The sequence below is a fragment of the Aedes albopictus genome, chromosome 3 (genome assembly GCF_035046485.1).
Source record: "Aedes albopictus strain Foshan chromosome 3, AalbF5, whole genome shotgun sequence".
Lineage (NCBI taxonomy): Eukaryota > Metazoa > Arthropoda > Insecta > Diptera > Culicidae > Aedes > Aedes albopictus.
In genome coordinates this window covers 25,711,213-25,734,832 of record NC_085138.1, presented here as the reverse complement: position 1 = coordinate 25,734,832, position 23,620 = coordinate 25,711,213, and the positions used below count along the sequence as shown (strand labels likewise).

Below are 23,620 nucleotides of genomic sequence, written 5' to 3'. Positions count from 1 at the left end.
CGGCATTATGCAGAAAGGTTTGAGATCGAATACGTTAGGTAAAATCATTTCCAGCAACAATGGCAACACGCTTTTAAAAATCGATCCTGTGCGGCAACAATCTTTCGGTAAAGTGCGTCTGGCAATCCACGAACCAAAGCGAACCCGTGCTGCTGCATCGCTCTCCACACAAGCAACATCCCAACAAGCATTTTTGTCGTGATAGAGTTGTAAAAGCGACTCTCCACGAGGTGAGTGTAATTTACATTCACCTCGTGGAGAGTTGCCTTCGCAGCTTCCTCGTGACTTCGGTATGCGTGTGCGACCCCTACTCTATTCGGCAAAGTTTTAGACAAAACCACAATGCAAAAGTCGTCCATACATCGTTTCTTGATTGCACGCTTCTGAGCTGAGTAAATAGCAAGTGAGTGTAACTCTTTGCAAGTGATTGTTCCCATGCTTGCGGATAGCTCTTGATGTCCTGATCAACTTTGCTGAAGACAACAATTTTCTATGTAGTCTGGTTGTTGAGAAACGGAAGATAAGATTTTCTACGACTCTCTAGCGCCACCTAGTGGATAAGCATAGAACCAACTAGTTCAGTATCGGATAGCTATTGATGTCCTGATCAACCTTGCCGAAGACGAAATTCTTCTATGTAGTTTGATTCTCAAGATACAGAAATTCCGAATTTTTGCAGCCCACTTGCGCCATCTGGCGGAAAAACCTACAATCAACTAGGTTCACTGTCCGATAGCTGTTGATGTCCTGATCAACCTTGCCGGAGACCTAATTCTTCTATGTAGTCGGATTCTCGAGATACAGAGGTTTAATTTTTTTAAGAACCAACTAGCGCCACCTAACTGATAATCCCTGTACCATCTAGTTCACTATCGGATAGCTATTGATTTCCTGATCAACCTTGCTAAAGACGAAATTCTTCTATGAAGTCGGATTCGCGAGATACAGAGGTTTAAATTTTTTAGGACTCACTAGCGCCACCTACCGGATAAACCCAGAACCAACTATTTCACTATCGGATAGCTATTGATGTCCTGATCAACCTCGCCGAAAACGAAATTCTTCTATGTAGTCGAATTCTCGAGATACAGAGGTTTATTTTTTTTAGGACTCACTAGCGCCGCGTAACGGATAAACCTAGAACCAACTAGTTCTCTATCGGATAGCTCTTGCTGACCTGATCAACTTTGCTGAAGACAAAATTTTTCTATGTAGTTGGATTCTCAAGATACGAGCGCGACGATCTTGGCAATGGCTGTTGATGTAACACCTATAAAAGCACAATGTTTCATGATCACTAGCGCCACCTACTGGAGCGAATTCGTACTAAATTACGTACTATCGGAGAGTCCTTGATCTCCTCAACAGCTTTGTTGAAGACACCAGTCTTCCAAAATGCTTCATTTCTCCGCAGTTATCGCAAAAGTTACTGATTTATAAATAGATAGTGATCGAGGGCGTTCGAGGCATCTGATCTATAAATAGATCACTGGGCGTAAATGGATTAAGCAAACTTTAGGTTAAGAAACTGCTATTCAGCTACTTCTGTTTCTAGGGATGTGCATGAGTTCGTTCCGATACAGTGACATTTAACCATTTTATATAAAATTAATGGCTTCCACTGCCGTGTGAGCCTTTAGTTTAAGGTTATTTTTATAATGTTATTTGAAAAGATAAAGAGGTTTTGTGCCTCTTTGAGAAAGATTTCGTTCTTGAAATGCCGTAATCACTCAGAGGGGTTTTTCCCTCTTTCTAAATTTCAAGTTAAAATAAACAATAACAATAAAATTAATGGCTTAAGAACAAAACGTCGAATGCCAAAACTTAGAAAGGACAAAAAGTCGAAAGCAAATACCCGAGCAAAGGCGGAAAACAAAACGATAAGAAGTTCTGTTAGCTGGTTATCATTCGTTTGATAATTGAGTTTGTTATCATTTAGGTTGAATTAAGAGCCAACATAGCAAAAATGATAACTTAAATTTACTTCTCCAATACCAAAATGAAGTTGAATTATCATTGAATTCAAGTTGAAAACTAATTGTGTTATACAATATTTCGTTCAATATTACATTTAGTTACCAACATGAAAAAAGACAGCCGAATTGATAACAAGTTTTGTTGATAATTAAATTCAGAGCTATGTTATCGACCAAAATAGTAAAAAAAGTACTTTACCGACATCGCCAGCAGTTGAAAAAAGTTTCTTATAATGTACAACCCGTATATTCAACTATTGCGCCCAGCGGGTATCGAACCCTGATTGAGTGATTGCCGGTCGCAGCCGATGGGCCAGGACTTAGTCAGAGGGAGAGTGGTTGAAGGCTACGCTTTCGTACTGCATTCGCATTGAAGGTGGAAAAGCTGATGCTATCACGATAGACTAAAACTATCGATAACTGAATTTGTTATCATCTAGTTATCATCAATTGGAAAAGATGATAACAAAAATAATAAAATGATAACACAGTTTATTATCAACGTGATATCACTTTGTTATCCACCTTTGCTCGGGTAGTGAGTTCATTATTCATTTAAGTCCACTTTTCAACATTTTATCCCTTCGATGGTTTGTCCTTTTGACGTTTTGGCATTTGACGTTTTGTTACGCATTCGGATTGTGAGCTTCTGTATGCTGATTAAAACCATATCCCAAAAAACTAAAAAAAAAAAATATTGGTGATTTGCTTCAATGTCACGTCAAATAGGGTATGAGTTTCATAAGTAATCACACGCTCCCAAATTCATCCTATTCGAAAACAAGCGATTACGGCATCGATTGATTCCATTCTTTTTATTTTTATGCGTGCTCACTTCTAACAAAAAAAAATACAAAAATAAAACAAAAACAAAATAAACAGCGCTTCAATCCTTTGTTTTAGGATGAAAATGGGAGTCACATGCTTAATAGCGTGGGTCATCGGAACCGTTTCCACAGATCAAAGCTTTTTTGGTTCCGTTTCGGGTCCTGAGTATCTGTGCAAAATTTGAGCACGATTGGTTGCGTCTACACTTTGCGCATTGCAGTTGAAATTTGTATGGGATTTTGTATGGGAAAACATACTTTTTTGCATTTTTGTCATAAGGGTTCATTCACAAATATCATAACGCCAAAACTGGCCTATTTTGACACCCACCCAGCCCTTCGTAACACTGTTTGTATGAGAAGAATTTTTTTTTGGTCGGGCTGTAACACCATGAAGGACACCCACCCACCCCCTCCAGCGTTATGACATTTGTGAACAAGCCCTAAGTTGAAAAAGTTTGTCTGAAACCGATAATGTCAAATGATAGCCTAGGATATGCTGAAAAACTTTGTCAAAAACCGCAAAGCGATCCGATGCTTGTGAAAATAGTTATAACCAACAAACCACATGCATGTGTTTATGTTGTGGATCACTTCGCGGTCTTCGACAAAGTTTTTCAGGACACCCTAGCCTATGTTTTCACTTTATCGGTTACATGGTTTTAGCAAAAAAAATCGGGCTTGTTATGAGGGGAATGCAAAAAAGTGTATTTTCCCACGTAAAACCCCATGCAAACTTCAAACGCGATGCGCAAAACGTAGACAAAACCGATCCTGCCCAAATTTTGCACACTTATTTGGGTCCTGAAATGGGATAAAAAAGCTTCGATCTGATGGGATACCATTGTTGTTTTCATTTTTCCATATAAACGATGACCCACTCTAATGCTTAATAAGGGAACCAATACCCTATTCTGAATTTTCAGATAAAAACCGTCAAAAACTCTGTTTTTTTTAATTTCCATATTTTCCGCAAAACAATAATGCAATATTTTGTAAGCGATAAAATCCACAATCTAATTCGAATATTATATTTTTTTTTTAATTGAAAAATTTCAGAAATTTGTATTTTTTGGACCACCCTAACTTATAATTGGTCACGACGAAATTTAAAAAAATATAAGGCACACCGGGGTATGATGAATCAGCTGCCTTCAGAGATTCCTCCAGGAATACTTGGGGCCATTCATACACCACGTAGACTTTTACGGATAGAGGAGAGTATCTGACCAAGTCTACGCTCAAGACAAATTTTCAAAATTTTGTTTTTAGGGTATCGCGCCACTTGGGCGGTGGCTTCTATATTCGTCTGTTTTTCACTATAACTCAGTCAATTTTGAACCAATGGACTTGAAATGTTGTACACGGGTAGATACTATACCTATCTCACCACACTAAAAGTTGTGTCAATTGATTCAAATTTGACTGAGTTATAGTGGAAAACAGACGAATATAGAAGCCACCGCCCAACCCGAGCAGAGGAGAATATCAAATTCATAACAATAGAATCACATAGCCTGTTTTTATATCATGATTTGTTATTATTAACTTATCAAAGTATTACTTTTTTATAACATGTTTTGTTGGGCAAACTTATTTTGTTATGTTCAAGTTATTGAGATTCAACCACTAAATAACATTTCAATAATATACTTCATGCAATTCAGTATCATAATTTCAATTTTATATAACTCATTTTGGTATCATAATGTTCAACTTTTCCGCACTGGTTCAGTTGCATAATGAAAAATAGTTGTATAATGTTCATAATGCAACTCATTTGAGTTGCATTATGGATATTATGCAACCCAAATGGGTTGTATAATGAAAAAATCATTGCATAAAATTTTGTATGTTACTCGTTGCAAAACTCGATTTTTTCAGCACTCTTCGTATTTATCACTTTTTGCAACTCGTTACATAAATAACTATTGTTGTAGACCAAGTTTTGTTATTATTCTACTATTGAAAATGTTCAAATGTGATGAACTATAACACAACAATAACAAGTTTTCAAATTCACAAAAAGATTCATTGTTATTAAGTTGTTATTGAAACCAGTGACGGCAATTGTCAAATTACGGTCGTCTGCACCGACGCCCAGCGGCTCCAGCGTCGTTGATTTGTTTTTGTTTTGATAGTCGTCTTGACAACCCGAGCGGCATTCTCAGAAATGTATGCTTTCGAAATTCTTTTGACCGCTGTCTGCTGAACTTCAACCGCCTACTGATACTCAAAGTCAGTATTTTCAATTTCAACTGATTTGTTTTAAATAAATACGATGCAGAAGAAAAAAATGAAGTTGCTTTGCATCACTCATCAAATGTAACTATAATGCATTGAATTAAGGTAACATATCGGTATTTGTATGCCTAAAATCATAAAAAATCAAATCCAAATCGAAATATTCATATTCGAATTCATCGTGCTGAAGTTCAGCTGAACTGAACTTCAACTACCTACAGTGGATGACACCACAAGACGCCGCTTTCATTGTCTCGCCTCTTCTTTGTCATGTTCATTCTCGGCCTTGTGTCTCTGGGTAACTGTGTTTGTTTATTTGTGTTCGTTTTCGCACAAATTGAACATCATTGTGCTGATTTTTTTCGACACTGATTGAAACTAACAATAGGGGTACTCACTAAACAGATTAAATTGCTGCGTAAGCCATGATTTTCTGCTTATTTGAAATGTTTCATGATTTTGCATATGAAATAATCAAAGATTGCCTTGGTGATCGCGACGTTTAATCAGTTTAATCAGTTTAAGCTGTTAAGTGAATCCCCCTATTGAATTAGTCTTCCAGGAACATTTTTTTATGATTTTTGTTATTTTGCCGCTTATGACAGACAAGTTTATAACATAATTAGATGTGTTAATAACATAAAAATTACTGATTTTATTATACAGTTGTTATGTCAAAATAACATATTTTATTATGCTCTTGATATTTTCTTCTGCTCGGGAAGTGGCGCGATTCCCTATATGAACAAAAGTCACAAAAGGCGGAACAAAAAAGGCGGGAGGGGATCTGAGACGACCAAGATTCGGTCTACGTGGTTTATCAAAGGCTCCTTGTTGGAATGTATGATGAGGTTTATGAGGTAGATTTCCTGCTAGGGTTGCTTCAGAAGTTACTGCCAAGTTTTTCCCCAGAGATACCCGACTAGAAGCACATAACAATATCATGACAAAATTATCATAACTGTTGTTAGAAATAACAATAGTTGATATCCTCGGCAGAGTTCAAGTACTGACAAACAAAATGTGATATTGGTTTGTTTGAGATAAGAGGTAAAAGTACTAAAAAAAGCAAAAATTTGTTCTTGAAACATCTAACCAATTGCAAAATATGATGTTTGAAGATCAATCAAATAGCTCATTGCTATTGGTTAGATCTGACCAAGAGCTAAATGTGATATGATGATGATGTTCCAAGAGTAAAATTGATATATTATTTTCAGTACTTTTACCTCTTATCTCAAACAAACAAATATCTCTTTTTGTTCTCCATATCAAAATATGCTATTATTGAGCTTTTTTCCTCTGCTCGGGATAATTCTGTTATAAGGATTTTTCTATGAGAATATCCATAACAAAAATGTATTACCATTTGTTATAATTTAAGTAACAAAATTATAACAATATTCGAACAGATGTATAACAACATTTGTTATATTTTGCATTATAATATAATTGCCTTTAACAAAATTTCATAACACGCTCATTGTAACCTTTGTTATATTTTGTGTAACAAAATTATTTTATAATTTATATGTTTTTTTGTGTTGTCGCCAAAAGATGGTTATTTCTTGTTATTTTGATCGCTCAAGCCAAGAGATTTATAACAAAACTTGTAACAAATTTGTTCTGAAATATAAAACAGAACTTGTTATATATTTGTTATGATTTCTCTAGTTTAGTCTAACAAAATTTGATATAATCTTGTTATGATTATATCTCAAATTGTTATATTTTTATTATAATTGGAACGAGTTTTGTTATATTTTTCATTATTTTAAATACTAACGGTACATGTTTTATAACAACCGTTGTTACGAAAATCATTGTAGCAAAATAACACAACCTGTAATAATTTTGTTTTTCCCCTCTAGTCGGGTATCCAGCAGGTTTTTTTTTCATTCCACCATACAGTTTTCTGTAGATTTCTTCCAGAATTCCAACTGTAAACCCTTCAGGAATTCGAGGCGCGATTCTTTAAGAATTTCTTCAGGAGGAAATTTTATAAGAAATTGAAGGGTTTCTTAAAAAAAATCCATGCATTTTTCCTGTGGTACCTCCAGGGGTGTTCTTGCAGGACTTTTCCCAGCGATGTATACAGAAATTTCTGTAAAGAATTATTCCGATAATTCATCCTACAATTACTCCGTGGATTCATCCAGTAATTTATCTATGGATTTTCCTAAGGATTCTTTCGGAATTTCCTTTTAGGATTGCTTCGGGAAGTCTTGTTGTGGTTCTTACAGAAATTCTACCGAGGAATCATACAGGGGTTTCTCCGAGGATTCCTCTAAGAATTTCTTAAACAATCCTAAAAAAATGCTTTAAGTCATTTCTCCAGAAATTACTCAAACAACTTACCCAGGCATACCCTTTGGAGTTTCTCCAGGATCCCTTTATAGATTTCCCAATAGGACTTCTTGTATGGTTTCCTGTGGGTTCCTCTTGGAATTCCTGCAGGAATTTCTCGTGCTATTCCTACAGGAATATCTATTGGTATTGCTTATAGAGGGAAAGTAAAATATTTTACTGTAACAGACAACAAATGAGGGAATTTCTATCGGGGGTCGCGAAAACTACGTCTACTGGCAAAAGGGGGTCGCCCGACCTGAAAGTTTGGGAACCTATGCTCTAGATATTCCCCCAGATTTTTTTTATCAGCAATTGTTCCGCAGATTTCTCCAGACATTTTATCTTTACAGGGATGTCACTAGAAATTCCTACAATACTCTTATAGGAATTACTCCAGGATTTTTTTTTTTTGTGATTCCTCTTGCCTTAGCGATTTCTTCGGAGAAGATAATTGTCTTTGATGATAATTGTTGGAAAAACGCTTATCTTAAAGTTTGTCGAACATCACATTATAAGGGCTCTTAACTGGGTTATAGACAAATGAGTCAAACGATTGTCAGGTGATCGAAAACAGCCTTGCAAGGGAGCTCTAGAGCTAGAAGTTTCTGCAGAAAATAAATGCCGGATTTTTGAACACAAAGCACCTCCCTTCATCCATCTCCGGCTCGTTGCTATTATGTTTGACGAGCTCAGAAACATTTTTCGAGTTTAAAATTCTATGATTTTTAAAAATGACCCGATTCTACCTGGGGCTAACAAAATCATGTCCTAACTGTATTGTAGAAGAATTCAAGGATGGAACATCTGTTTTTTTAAAGAAATTTCGAATGGATTTTTTTAGGGAGAATACTTTTTAACTTTTTAACAAGTCTTCTAACACTACTCTTATACGGGAAAAAATCCGTTCCCAAAAACATGACGAAAAACTAATAAAATCATAAAACATGTCGCTTCATGATATCATGACTACAAGTCATAGTATCATGACGAAAATGACGAATATTATAGGGTTTGTGTGCCATCAATAATCTCACGCTTCAGACTCTAGTTTAATTTAAAAACACTTCACTAATACTTTACTTTTGCAAAAGAAAATAAAAAATGAATAACTCTTTTAAAGAAAAACTAGAAAGAACGAGCAAATTCCTTTAATTTCTACTACTGTGCTTATCTTCGGACAGATAGGCCTATTTCGTCTGTGACTTACAGACTTCTTCAGTGTCAAGTGCTCGACACTGACACTGAAGAAGTCTGTAAGTCACAGACGAAATAGGCCTATCTGTCCGAAGATAAGCACAGTAGTAGAATTAAAAGGAATTTGCTCGTCCTTTCTAGTTTTTCTTTAAAAGAGTTATTCATTTTTTATTTTCTTTTGCAAAAGTAAAGTATTAGTGAAGTGTTTTTAAATTAAACTAGAGTCTGAAGTAACAAGTTCTACTAAAAGTTCTAAAGTAATAGTAAAATCTCACGCTCCCAATTCCATCCTATTCGAAAACAAGCGATTACGGCACCGATTGATTCCGTTCTTTTTTTTTTCATGTGAACTCACTTCTAACAAAAAATAAAAAAATAAAAAACAAAACAAACAGTGCTTCAATCCTTTGTTTTTCGTAGGATGAAAATAGAAGCCACATCCTTTATTAAGCATCAATACCCTAAATATTTTTTTACAATTTCCATAAAAAAGTCATGGTTGCCAAAGACGTTACGACAAACCATTTCTTGTTTACCTTTACGCAACATAATGACGCTAAGTCATAGAACCATGTCGCTGAGTTATAGAATCATGCCGCTGAGTCATAAAACCATAGAATAGCGACATGAAGCAAAGCAACAGAACAAACGGGTGCGAGCTTTGTACTTTATGTCACCCATCACCGTCGTCAACCAGCGTCCATCGGTGGATAGGGGAAAAGGTTCCATTTCGATTGGCTGTGTTTCGTGGTAAGACAAAGTTTTATTTAAATTAAAAAAAGCGTATACCTCTAATTATATATATTTTTCAGAACAATACTGTGGAATGAGCACCCCGCACAGTGGCGGGCCTCCATACAAAGGTCGGACAAAACCTCAAATGTTAACCGAAATGGCAGGTTATGATGATTTGAGTGCCCTAAATCTATTTCTGATATGGAACTTTTCATGAATTTTGGTTTTACTATACTAGGGTGGTTCAAAATTTTAAAATCTACTGATTATGGGAAGCATGTAAAAAGTTATCGATAATAAGCTATTACGATGCGTTTTTGAACGTAGATTTTGAATATCCTTTTAATTTGGGGGTTCTTAAATCATGTATTGGTATTAAAATTAAATATAATTATGTATTTTTGCTGTTAGGGTAGTCCAAAATCTTCAAAACTACATAAATCATTAGAAAAATTCGATTACCTACGTTTTCTTTTAATGGATCAATTCTGATACAAACCAACATTGACTGACAGGATGTGGGTCTATTCTCAGTGACCGTCCATAGACCACGTTACGTTTTACGGAGGGCACACGGAAGTAAGTTAACGATTTAAAATGGGGTCAAATGGCCTCATATAGTGAACTGCGTAAATTTGAACTTCTTTTTACCAAATCTCGTTTCAATGACTTAATATGTGCTAGTCCGAGTTTGGGTTGTAGTGTACATTGATCTCTGTTATCACTTGTCGAAGCAACCAAAACAGCCATATCTATAAAGAAATGGCAATACATTAGGGTGGCCCACACTTATATGAAAAACAAAAATTTCGAAAAATACCAAGTCTTACCTCCTCAATCAGTTGTTTTGGACTCCCAGAAGCTACATTCAAAATTTGAGCGAAATCGGTTGAGCCTAAGGGGGCGCTCAAAACGCTTGAAGTTTGTATGGGAAAACTTGGAAAAATGTATGCATAAATTTTAAATTTTCGAATTTTGCCGCTAGGTGGCGCTGTGAGCGTTCAATAATCAAACCCTTTGGTATTATTGTAGGTGACTATATGCCAGAGAACTTTGTCGAAGACCGCGAAGTGATCCGACGGCTGTGAAAAAAGTTATACCCTAGGCAAAGTGAGGCAAAGTATTGAGATTTCATTATTGATATTATTCCTTTACATGTATTGGAAAAATAACAATAAAGTTTATCCTCACTTTTCCTAGGGTATAACTTTTTTCACAGACGTTGGATCACTTTGCGGTCTTCGGCAAAGTTCTCTGGCATATAGTCACCTACAATAATACCAAAGGGTTTGATTATTGAACGCTCACAGCGCCACCTAGCGGCAAAATTCGAAAATTTAAAATTTCTGCATACATTTGGCCAAGTTTTCCCATACAAACTTCAAGCGTTTTGAGCGCCCCCTTAGGCTCAACCGATTTCGCTCAAATTTTGAACGTAGCTTCTGGGAGACCAAAACAACTGATTGAGGAGGTAAGACTTGGCATTTTTCGAAATTTTTGTTTTTCATATAAGTGTGGGCCACCTTACAATACATATTCGCCGTATTTAATGGAGTTGTTGATAACGATAATCAGAGATCGAAAATCATATTGATGAACAGTAGAGTTTCAACAAATATTTTCAAAATCTTTATAACTCTGTGTGTCGTTAAGTAGAAATGTGGTCCACGAAATCGCATGAATAACATACAATAAAACATAAGTTTTTGAAAAAAAATATATAAGGTGTTTCACTGAACAGCGTAAAATGTTCGTTTTATAAAATTGCGATTAAAATAACCAAAGATTGCCTTGGTTATCGCGTTGTTATCGCGAAAAAAAATGTAACGTGGCGTTTTCGCCGTTTAGTGAATTATTTTTGGCAGCACTTTTTTTGTACCAGTAAAACCACAAAAACGATCCTTAAACAAATACGAAACGATCCATAACATATATTTGCATGTTCCACAGAATTGAACTGAAAATCCCTAAAAAAGCAGTAATGATCCATACAAAAGTGCAATACGATCCATAGTTTATGCGAAAAGAGCAATAAAATTGCTTACAAGACCCCATGAAATGATATTTTTTATGGATCGTTGCGCATTTGTTTATGGATCATTTGGTTTGTTTTATATGCAAAAGGATGTTTTCCCTTTATTTTTATATTTTATAGATGACAGCTGCTTTGAACTGTAGCGATGTGCATTGTGCGTGTAAAGGAGAAACGCGTACATGTCGATGAATTTGTGTCACCATATGTTGAAACAACGATAAAAGTCGTGAATAGATTGCTTCCAAGCTTTTTGAGCAATTCTATCGATTAAGATGACATTGTATCGAAGAAACGACCAGTTTAATGAAAACAAAGACCAATGGTTTGTAGTTATTGTTTCATGTTTTTCACAATTGGTTTTTTTAAAGAGGCGATGGAACCTAGAGGTTTAAAATCTCTATAATGAAAAAAATGTTTTTCGCATTTATTTTTATGGTTAAAAGAGTTAGTTGTATTTGGTGAAGCAACACCATCTTTAACAATCGGGATGTAGATAGTGTCTTAGTAAATAAAGGCCTTATCATCACTTCCCTCTCCTCCAACTCAATGTTTTTTAACTGAAACACCCATCTTGTTGTGAGTTTCTGTCCAAAAATAAAATAATATTGAAAAAAAAAATAAAAAAAAATGTCAGACTGTGACCATTACGTTATCAATCAATACACCCCCCCCCCCCCCCCCCATATTCCGCTCCCCCTCCCTCTATCATCCATGCCTTAGTGAAGGCCTCTTACTAGAATGAGGATTATCTGAAGTAAAATTGAATTATGTGAAGATAAAATATAAACTTCAAACAATATCACTTCCTCCGCAACCATGCGGCTCCATTGTGGCCTGACAGAAAAAAAAAATTTTCGTGCTTAGCGCAAAAATGCGCAAACAGTGACCTATATAGCTAAAAACTAGACAAAATTGCACGTCAGATTCGGGATACGGCGTTGTTTTCTGATGTTTCCTAAACAAGTACTGAATCTCCTTAATACGAAGTTTTTCTTCAAAATTTCATAAAAGTCAATATTTTTGCATATTGTAAAAACATAATAATTTTGTGATTAGATTCCAAACAAACCCTGAAATGTAATGGTTATTTATACCCAAAAGCACCAAAAATATTGCCACATTATCCATGTCTTCCTGAGTTTTACAACGAGCTCATAAAGAAAGCTCATAAAATAAAGGCAAATAACACTAGTAAAGTACCACACAAAACCTCAACTTTGCAAAAATCTACAAGACTCAATTTTTGACAAAATGACTTTAAAATTTAGGGTTTTCTTAGTTGAAGTATCAGTAATAGAAGAAAAATATTAGAAAAATAATAAAATGAAGTCGATTTTTGAGGTTTTGTCCGGCTTCCGGCCACTGTGCCCCGTTGAGGATCTTCATCAGCAAAAAGAAAGGGCTTTTGGTTTGCATGCATAAACTTCCCAGAAAAGATATTTTTGTTCATTACCAATGACTGTGTTTTTTTTTTGGGATTTCAACCGCTACGACCATTACTGTGATCTATTGTGAATATGACGGCGTCTTATTCAAATCACTGATTTGAGGATCAAAATTCCTTTCGCATCATTCAATATAAATTATGCTACCGGAGTTAAGAACTACCAAAAAGTAATTGGAACTAGAAGCGGTTAACAGTTAATTTAGTTTAACATTTGTAGCTAGTTTCCATTTGATTGAAAGCGGTTCCCATGGTTTTGCCAATGGAACCGAAACCATAAATGATCCAGAGTACATGCGGTATGAATTCATGGCGCAAATTTATAATAATTAGCACAAAATATAAAAAAACGTTACGTCGAAGCTATGTTATGACAAAACTCGTCATGAAATCATACCGATTTTTCATGGTATAAATCCATAACATAAGAGCACACATTTATCGCCCAACCATGACACATTTTGCCAGTTTCGGGTTCCGGATTTTTACCCGTGTAAAATTACATCTGATAGATTTCCTGGGAAAACTTATTGCTGGAATTCCTAAAAATGTTGTTTTTGGAAAGAATTTTGTTTGGTTTTTGTGATCCTTTTTTAAGATGTTACTTTGGTAGATTCCTGTATAATTCATGGAAGGAGAATCTCTTGGATGAATTTCTAGGACAATGAGTGAAATTTACATAAAAATTTACCATTTTTTATAAATTCCTGCGTAATGGACATAACAGATTTTTTTACAAAATATTCTGAATAATTTCATGAACACTTTGAAGGAATGTACATTTTTCTACATATTTTCATTTCGAACATATGGTGTTCAAAATCCTGGAATTCTAATGGTAATCCTGAATTTTGCTTGAGTTTCTTTGAAAAATCGATTGACGGAAACCGAGATCTAATGTCAAAGGTAATTCTTCTTGAATTTCTTGGGAAAACAACGAGATTCTCTGTAAATCAAAAATAAATGATCGGGTATTCTGAAAAAAAAAACTACGAATTTCTAAATGCACTAGTATTGTAGTTTCTAAAATATTTAAGGAATTCATAATCTTGAATAATGTCTTGGATTGTTTATGGCGGGGTGTCCTAATATTTTATGAGGCAATTCTTGACAAACTGGAAGTTATTAATTCCAAAAACATCCTTGAAGTTGGCAAGGAAAAGAAGGAAAAATAAACTTTACTATCACTTTTGAGCTGTTGAGTAGAAACTGTTGGATTTAAACTAATATTGATTGATTTGTTTTTATTATAGAGACTTTCAGCCCTTGGCTTTTAAACTACTAGTTAAAGAAAAACAACTAGTGGTGTACATTTTAAGGACAGACTTGTTAGAATCCCAAAATGGCCGCCAGGATGGCCGACTTTGGCACCTACTCACGATTTCGAGGGCACAAATCTGTTCGTAAACGAAATCAACGCACCTGATCTTCTTATTTGAAGCTTATTACGAGCAGGAACAGAATAATGAAATGCACTGCTGTGTGAAGCTTGCTTCTTGAGATTTGTGCGTTTGAAGTTCTGATGCAGTGTTGAAGTGGGATTTCAAGACGTTTGTCCTTAAAAATGTTTCAAATTAAAAAAAAATCAAGATTTCATAAGATATTTTAATGGAAATCGGAGTTTTACAGTATTTTTGTCAGCAAATATTTTATGAATTCTGAAGAAAAATCAAGAATGTCTCTACTAATATTTAAAAAAAAAACAATGAATTACCAGAGGCATTCAATCATATTTTATTTCATTTCATTGTGAATATCACAAAAAAATCTTCTTCCTTCAAAAATTTTACCAGAAAATGTTTTAAGAACTCTGTTTATCCTTAACTTGAAAATAGAGTTGTAACTGTCAGGTTTGCAATATCACAATTTAGTCAACTGGTCTAAATTTTCAAAAAAAATAGTGTCCGAAAACTAGTATAAAAACAACTTCAAGTTTGCATGAAAGCATTTTATTGAATTCGATGAATTTCAAAGATATTTTTAGATATCACCTTTTGCAGCTGTCAGCCCCAAAATCCTACGAGGGGTGATTCAACAAATAATTCACATACAAACTTTTAATTATTAGGTTCTTTAGCACAAAAATTCACGAAAATTTGGATTTCAGCCGAGTTTGGCGTGAAGATTCAGAATAAGGAACTAACGTAACACAGCCAAAAGCCAATTCCATAAAAAAAATAATCTAGGATTCAGGCTAACAGTTGGAAGTTCATTAAGAACTCTTCAGAAATTTCCGATAGTAATTCTCTTGGGAATACCTCCAGAAAAAATATGATGATCATTCAGGCATAGGTATACAGGGGGTGGCCAAAATGTTTGGGATAGACAACTTTTTTTCTCCCACAAAAAAATTCAACATGCTGTAACTTTTCATAGAGTGATAACTTTTTTCAACATTCAAAAAGTATCTATGTTTTAATAGTTTGTGAAGCATTTGTATATTGTTAGTGTACGTTCAATTCATTCAATTCGGTTCACTGGTTTCCGAGATATGACAGCTCAAAAATGAGTTGTCTAAAAAATAGTGTTTTACCCGAACGGTTCTAACTTTGCGAAAGATTAATCAATCGAGCCCAAATTTGTATCAATGATGCACATATAATAGGTTGACAAACATTCGAAATTTGAGATTTTTTGATGCACTCTATGAAAAGTTATAGCGTGTTGAACTTTTTTGTGAAAAAAAAAAGTTGCCAATCCCAAACATTTTGGCCATCCCCTGTAGAACATTTCCATCTGATTTCTATGATCGTTTTTTTTATCTCAAAAAGGACAAATTTTATCATGAGTTTGTCATTTTAACTTTAGCGTTACTTTTGAGAAGGGACTACGCAAAAAATCATTGAACATTTTCAAAAAAATATATCTTCTAATCGGTTTGACCGATTTATGATCTGTCTCCGGCAATATTTTAAACTATTCATGGGACTACATAAAGAACGGATACACTGTAAAAAAAAGCTGTATATTTTATTATATTTAAAAAAAGGCATGTCATAACATTATTCTGTGTATTCTCTCCCAAAATTTGTCTTTCTTTCATTTCATTACATTCAACAAATCTGTATTTAAAGGTGTTCGAAAAAAAAAACCAAAAGAAATAGTTGCATGCAACGCAAACCGCATTTTTTTTTAAACGGTGAAAAATATATAATAAATGCGAAGTCCGGAAGCCCGAAACAACTGAAACCATAATCATTTGTAAACAATTTAGACGAATTTCTAGCTTCTACGAAAACAATCATTACATTCACCTATTTTTTGTTTGTTTTATTTTTGACATTTGTTTTAATATCTATCAAAAATGCTACATTCTCAGAGGGATATGTTATGGAAAAACGAACACAAGCGAACGCAACAGGGCACAGTAAATCAAGGGAAGAAATTGGATTCCCAGACAGATGATAACAGAAGGACAGCAGCGGGATGGATCACTATATAGCGAGCGAGAGAGACACTTGGTCAATTTAAGCGTGGAAATGGATACAGAAAAAAAAGAACGCAATCAACAACAGGGAGCATAGCAATCAAGAGAGTGACAGAGAAATATAGAGGGGAGAGATAGAACGAAAGGATTTTTCGTTTTAGATCATGGCACTAGCGACAACTGACTATAACACATTCATGAAAATGATGGATTGAACTGGATGTTCGAAAGTTTCATCCATCGGATTCAAGCAATTCGCTAAAATTTTGATTTCAACTACTGATCTAGTAACGCTAAGGCATAGACGGCCAAAACTAAATAAAAAACCAAACTAAAAAGAATTGAGCACAACTTTTTATTTCTCAAAGGTACTGGGGAGCCACTGACCCTTATCTGACGAGAATATGTCTTTCAGTTTCCCTTTTTTCCTAGTTTCCTGTGTCTGTTGCTGTTGCAGTTTGTGTGCTGATTTGTTGTTGTTGTTGTTGGATGGATCAGTTGATGTGTTGTTGTTGGTTGTCAGTTAATTGTTGGTGGTAATTAGTGGTAGATTAGTGATTGATGTGATCAGTGTGTTCAAGAGGTGTTTTGAGGTCAATCCAGCAGTTGGCGAGGGGTCCACCGATACGGACACAACAGACACACGCACAAACACAGTTTCGAGCAGACGGTTTTTTTTAGGTGTTTCGATAAGAGAGATTGCATTGTTTTCGTCGAAGCCGAGAAAAACATCAATCCAGCGGGAATGGCACAAAGCAGCAGCGGAGAAAAAAGAGAGAGAAAAGAAACAAGTTTGAAAAATTAAACAATCGGTTGAAGACATTCTTCGCTGTGTCGTCTCTTGGTGAGACGGACGACAAACTGAGGCAGAGTTCGGCCCCCAAGCGTGAGCGATGAAACTATAAACTGAGAATTGCATAAAACCAAAAAATAAATAAAACAATGAACGGAAAAAGGGCTGAAACTTGATGCGACTTTTCTCGCTCTGATCCGATTTGCATCACACGATGGTGATGATGCAGGAATAGAAACCAGGGGGGCTACAGCTCGGTTGGTTGATATGAAGAAGTGTATTGTCGTGATGGTGTAGAATGACTAGAAAGATGAAACATGATATCAAAAGGGAAGGCGTGGAGAAATAGAGAGAGAGACTGGAATGCTTTCATGGCAAAACCCAAACAGAGTTAAGAGCGATAAAATGGAACATAAAGTGCAACTAAGCAAAACAATCGAGGTTTATGACTGACTGTGGCACGATGATTAAGGGTTGGACTGAATAGTTTTCACTGGGTGGTTGAAAAATATGTTGACCTCGATTTATTGAAATACATTACCAGAAGAACAACCTGTGTAACGTAGTGAACCCAAACCTTCGTTATCATACTAAACCTAAAATTATCGCTTTATATAATTCTCATACATATTGGAAAATAAGTCAAACTCGTCCAAAATGATTACAATACAGGCCAAACATTTCAAAAGGTCCTATCTGGATTTGAGAGGCTCTCTTTGTTCACTTTCTCTTTCAATTATTGCAATGTAATGGTACACTTAACAACTATTTTTGCAGTACAAATCAAAAGACGATTGTTTTGACCATCGTTCAATGCAAGGAGACAATCATAATACAAATGAACGGCTGAGATATTTACGAAAGAGAGGGAAACCAAAGAGAGCTTCTCTTCTGCAGATAGGACCTTTAGACATGTTTGGCCTGAATAGCTTTCGTTGTTTTTTCGATTGATGAAAACGAATTATTTTGATAATACAAGATGCATTGCATATTTTATACGGATTGCGGAATTTTCAGTTAGCTTAGTATTTGAGGCTGTGCGTCGCTCATCTGGAGATCGCGGACTAAATTTCCGATTAAAAATATTAAACTAAAAGGTTGGAACGAACATAATTTATGCGAAATAAATTATGTTTTAAGTAAACCTAAGAAAATAGTCATGAATACAACCCAAATTTATTTTATAATGCTAGATGATTTCGTAAGCTTCTCTTCCTAATGATTGTCCTAGTTTAATTCGTAAGAAACAAAAGTCGTTGCCACATTCATGACTAAAAAGTCATGAAATCATAAAATACGTCGCTTCATGATATCATGACTACGACTTTACTATGACCTAGACAATGACTATCATGATATCATGACGATAACTACGCTTATCATACATGTTGCTAACTCTTTTCATTAAAAATAGCCATGGGTTGCCAAAGGCGATATGACAAACTAATTTCAGTATTCATATATCAAACATCATGACACTGAGTCATGGAAGCATGATGCTAAGTCATAAAACTAACATGTGACTAAAGGTAAAAACGCACAAAATAATTTTTAAGTAAAGTTATGAAAATAGTCATGAATACAACCCAAATTTATTTAATAATGCTAGATGATTTCGTAAGCTTCTCTTTTTAATGATTGTCCAAGTTTAATTCGTAAGAAACAAAAGTCGTTGCCACATTCATGACTAAAAAGTCATGAAATCATAAAATACGTCGCTTCATGATATCATGACTACGACTTTACTATGACCTAGACCATGACTATCATGATATCATGATGATAACTACGCTTATCATGCATGTTGCTAACTCTTATCATAAAAATAGCCATGGGTTGCCAAAGGCGATATGACAAACTAATTTCAGAATTCATATATCAAACATCATGACACTGAGTCATGGAACCATGATGCTAAGTCATAAAACCAACATACGAGCTTTCCGCTAGTGACACACATCTGTAAAGTCATTTGTTTTTTCCAGACCATTTTGATCGGCGGTAAGACAAATGTTTGTACTTCAAAAAGTGGCCATAAACTACGTAGACTCAAATTTGGTAATCTCAAACATCAGACTTTGGCCAAAAAGAGTTTACGTTGTTTATGGACAGGCCCTTACACTTCTGAACTAAAGATCAACCCATTCTATGCTACGCTAGGCGCACCAAACTAATGTTCAGTATGCTTGTCTGGGTCATACTGGCCACATTTTACTAGAATTGACAGCATGTCTGTAGTGCTAAGTAAGTCTACAGGATTGTAGTGATAAGAAAGAACTCAGTTCAGTAGCTTCTGCATCAAAATTGATACCTCCCTGAAAAGATTTCTTTTTATTCATCGATCATGGCGGTCATTATATTTTGAATATCTGAAAATAAAATTATTTTAAATGTTTTCAATATGTTCTCTTGCACAACCAAAATCAGTCCTGAGCACCAGATTTGCGAATACTCTGAATGCTTGCCAGTCATCCTCGAGCATAGGTGACTGCGTGAATTCCAGGTCCATTTATTTTGCATTTATTTATTTTTCATCACTGTTGAAAAGCGAAATAAGAAACAATAGTAACCCGCATAATGATGAAACCGGAACCATAAATTACTACTTTCATAAACAAGGTCGTGATTCTAGACTGACTGCGTCATGATATCATGACTCAGTTTCTCACTTTTCGTCATTTCGAAGTTGGATAGGCAAAAGAAAGTTCGCACCTTGAACAACCGATTGACATTCAGCCGACTAAACCAGAACGCATTCATTGATTTCATTCGCAATACTGAATGAACCTTCCAAATCAAATGAACTCGCACCCAACTCAAAATGCAAGCATGGGTTCATTATTTCTTCGTTCATATTTGGCATACAGATTCGGCCGAAAGAATCCGCTTGGCTAGGGAAGGAAGGTTACTAGCTTCAGATTATACGGGGTAATAAGTGAGGCAAATGAGTTTTTCCTTTCCTTTGTAGTTTAATAAAATTATGTCATAGTTCTAGAGTACATGCGTCATGATATTATGACACAATTTATCCCTATTTAGTACTAAATATGGAAGACGTGATGGAGAGGATATGTTAAGGCTAAACGAGTTATAATTCCATGACCTTTTCATGGTTACACAGCTATCTCCTTGAAAAAGACCTAATAAAAGAGCCGAAACGTCGGGCAAAGTAAAACACACTGTTTTGAATAGTTCAAGACTGAGAAAGCCAGTTTTTCAGAAGTAACAAATTTTCCAGTCGCACTCATCCAGCACAATATTTTCATGATATATCGCTCCCTTAAGGACAAACTTCTTGAAATCCCGCTTCAAGAGCGCATCAGAACTTCAAACGCACAAATTTCAAGAAGCATGCTTCACACAAAAGAGCATTTTATTATTCTGTTCTTGCTCATTTGTTAGAAGTTTAAAATAAGAAGATCAGGTGCGCTGGTTTTGTTTACGAAGAGATTTGTGCCCTTGAAATCGTGAGTAGGTGCCAAAGTCGGCCATTGTGGCGGCCATTTTGTGATTCTATTAAGTCTGTTCTTAATGCTAGAACCAGGTAACTCGTTCTGGAAAATGCGGATAAAAATGGCAGGTAAAACTTATCCTGGTATAAAACATACCCTTTGTTGGTCTTAAAAGTTCAATTAATATGTGTTTTCGAGTTTTCAATTGACAAACTTGTGTTTATTGTGGTGTACGTTCAGATATAAACAAATTTCTAGCGATTTCGCAAAACTAGTTACCTAGTTCTAGCATCAAGGGGACGATATACTCTCACATTTATCGTGCAATCGTGAGTCTCTTTGCCCTTTTTGGGTTTGGTTGTATCAATATAATTACCTTATTTTTCGTCTTTCTTTGCCTTTTATATTTCATTCCAAAATTTGATATAGGGTGACTAAGGGTATTATCGGCAGGTTTGTTCTCTTTGTCATGAGGGGTTTTTATGTGCCAAATTGGCTGAAATTTTGGCAAGGATTTGAGGTCAACTCTGAGATCAACAGGTTAAAAAAAAACCAGGACGAAGAGAACAAAACTACCGAAAATACGTAAGTTCCCCTATTGCAGAGAGCTCCTGTCACAAAATAGGTTGGACAAGCTGAGCGTATGTACGTACCTATACGTGTATGTACACTGTGGTGCATAATTGATCGGACAAACGCCGATTTTCATACCAAATGGCCAAGTTTAAGATGCTGTAACTATGGTTTGCTTTGTTGGATTGAGCTCAATTTTTGACACGGAACTACAAATATGCTGAATTTTGTGTATACAAAGTATAAAATGTTTTCGTTCACAGGTCTGGGCGTGGCAAGGCGTTGAAAAAATTGCAAAAGTGATCGGACAGCGGTACCCCTTTGATTTACACGCGTGTCAAAAATTGAGCTCAATCCATCAAAGCAAACCATAGTTACAGCATCTCAAACTTGGCCATTTTGTATGAAAATCGGCGTTTGTCCGATCAATTATGCACCACAGTGTATGTACCTGTATGTGTATGTGTTCGAGTGAGCGTGTATGTTCGAAAAGACCAGGAGAAAGCAGGATGCTTCTATATTTGTCCTACTCGTCATAACAAAGGATTGAAACAATTTGTGGCTAGTTTCTTACACAAACCCTTTGCTGGAGCAGGTATTTCGAAACATACCGGAAAACTTGTAATTAGAATACACGGCTTTGAATAATTGACAAATTTGTGCAAAAAAATCACGTTCTGGTGGGTTTCAAACCCACGACTTCGTATTTGCTGGACCTGCGCTTTGACCAACTAAGCCACAGAGCAAGTTTTTAGCAAAATTCTAAAAAATTCTTCACACGTAATTTTTAATGCATTTTCTGACCAAATAAAGAAAAAAAAAGAATACATCCTGAAGATTTTTATCATAATGCTAGACAAATTCTTTGGCAAAACCATGGAATATTATCTGCAGTAATTTTTTGGGGGTCTTCTCAAATATTTTCTGGGTAAATTTCTGGAGAAGTGCAAGATCCGAAAAAAATATTTTGCGGCAAATTTCAAGTAACTCCCGTAAAACGATACTAAAATTCGAGCACATTTTAGAACAAGTGTACCACGCAGTAATTTGTTTCTTGAAATTGCTTCGCGAGATAAAACTTCTGAAAACCCCTTAGATATTTTTTTAAGAACTTAGGTTATAAATTGTTCAAAAATTCTACAATGTAGAACATTTTGCAGGATTCTCGCTAGTAAAATGTTCCCGAGCGCGAAGAATTGTTCTTTCAAGAACATCCCCAGACACAATTTGAGAAATGCCGGGGCCCGTGGCGCAATTGGTCACACGTTTGCTTCATAAGCAGATGAGATGATCATGGGTTCGATCCCAACCCCGGCACTTTCGTCAGTTGCTCTTTCCCTCTGAGAGCTGACACTGACTCTCTCCTGAGCCCCATGGCTAAAATTGACCTGGATACTTGGACATCGGCGAACGGCAACCCAAAATGGACCCCCAATCGAACTGGAAAAAGGAGCAACCAACAGCCACACATCAACATCCTCATGCTCATCATTCTACCATGATAAGGTAGAAAGTGAATGCAGCGCAACGACAACCAGTTCGATATAGTAGAAATAGAATAGAATACATTTAGGCGCTGTACAAAGTGTAAGTATAGTTTCCAATTGGAATTGGCTCACGCAGTGCCCTAGTGGACAAAAGAGCTGTAAATTAGATTAAGTGATTGAACAATAAAAAAATTCTAGAAGGGATTGCTGGAGGAATTAAAAAAAAAAAGAATTTGAGAAATAGAGTAAGAAATAATCACAGACAGTAAACAAGCGATTAGGCCATTTTTTTTAAAGCCTTTCCAAAGAAAGTTATTGAGAAATTTTAGTTAATCCTGAAAGAATTTTTTTCCAAGAAGTTACGGTCAGAGATGGGAATACTCTCATCGTGAATCAACTCGCGAGTGTAAAAGCAACAAACGGTTTACTCACGGTGCCGAGAGTAAGCCGTGTGTGAGTTTATTCGCACCCGCTTGCTTCACGAGTATAAAGCAAAACAAAAACAAAAACACTCATGAATTTTTATTCGCGAAGAACAAGTGGAGATGCAGAAATAGCATTTTAGTGCGATTTTAACCTTCCAGGACGCGCGCCATCAAGCAACCGAAACTGCACCGCGCTCGCGCTGTATACGAAAAGCGAGGTTTTTTGGCAGTGTTGTACTTTTTACAACAGCGCGCGCGCTGAAGGGTTAATGGCAAAACAAGTAATTATCCATCAGATAGTAGTGTTTTGTGCTTTATTGTTCCTGAAAAGTTAATCTGTCGTGTAAATTCGTCGTGTAAATTCGTTTTCTCACAAAATTGAAAAATGTTCAGAGCTGCTTCGCGAATCAATCACGAGTGCGACCAGCTTCGTTAGCTCGCGAGTGAAGGAAGTGCGAATGTATTCTGGCTTCTGTTGTTCACGAGTAGGATAGCTTTGCGTTTGTGTCTACTCAGCTGCATTCCTCACTGTTTTCCATCACTGGTTACGGTAAATGTCCAACCGAAAATGCATGAAAAGTTAACTCAGATGTATAAATTTAGTATTATCAAAGTACGTTTAACTGACAAATTGAGAGATAAATTTGTGAAAAAATTAC

At 35.7% G+C, this 23,620-nt stretch overlaps 1 protein-coding gene across 2 annotated transcripts in view; it reads right to left on the bottom strand.

Moving 5' to 3' along the window:
- LOC109418407 (serine/threonine-protein phosphatase PP1-beta catalytic subunit) overlaps positions 1-23,620 on the bottom strand; it is a 278,303-nt gene that overhangs the window by 137,815 nt on the left and 116,868 nt on the right. Inside the window, exon 3 of one of the 2 annotated variants that reach the window (XM_062855357.1) lies at positions 16,619-16,696. The exons of the other annotated variant lie outside the window; for it this stretch is intronic. Coding sequence (XP_062711341.1) covers positions 16,619-16,696 — 78 coding nt within the window. The remainder of the gene's footprint in view (positions 1-16,618; positions 16,697-23,620) is intronic. 2 annotated transcript variants of the gene reach the window in all.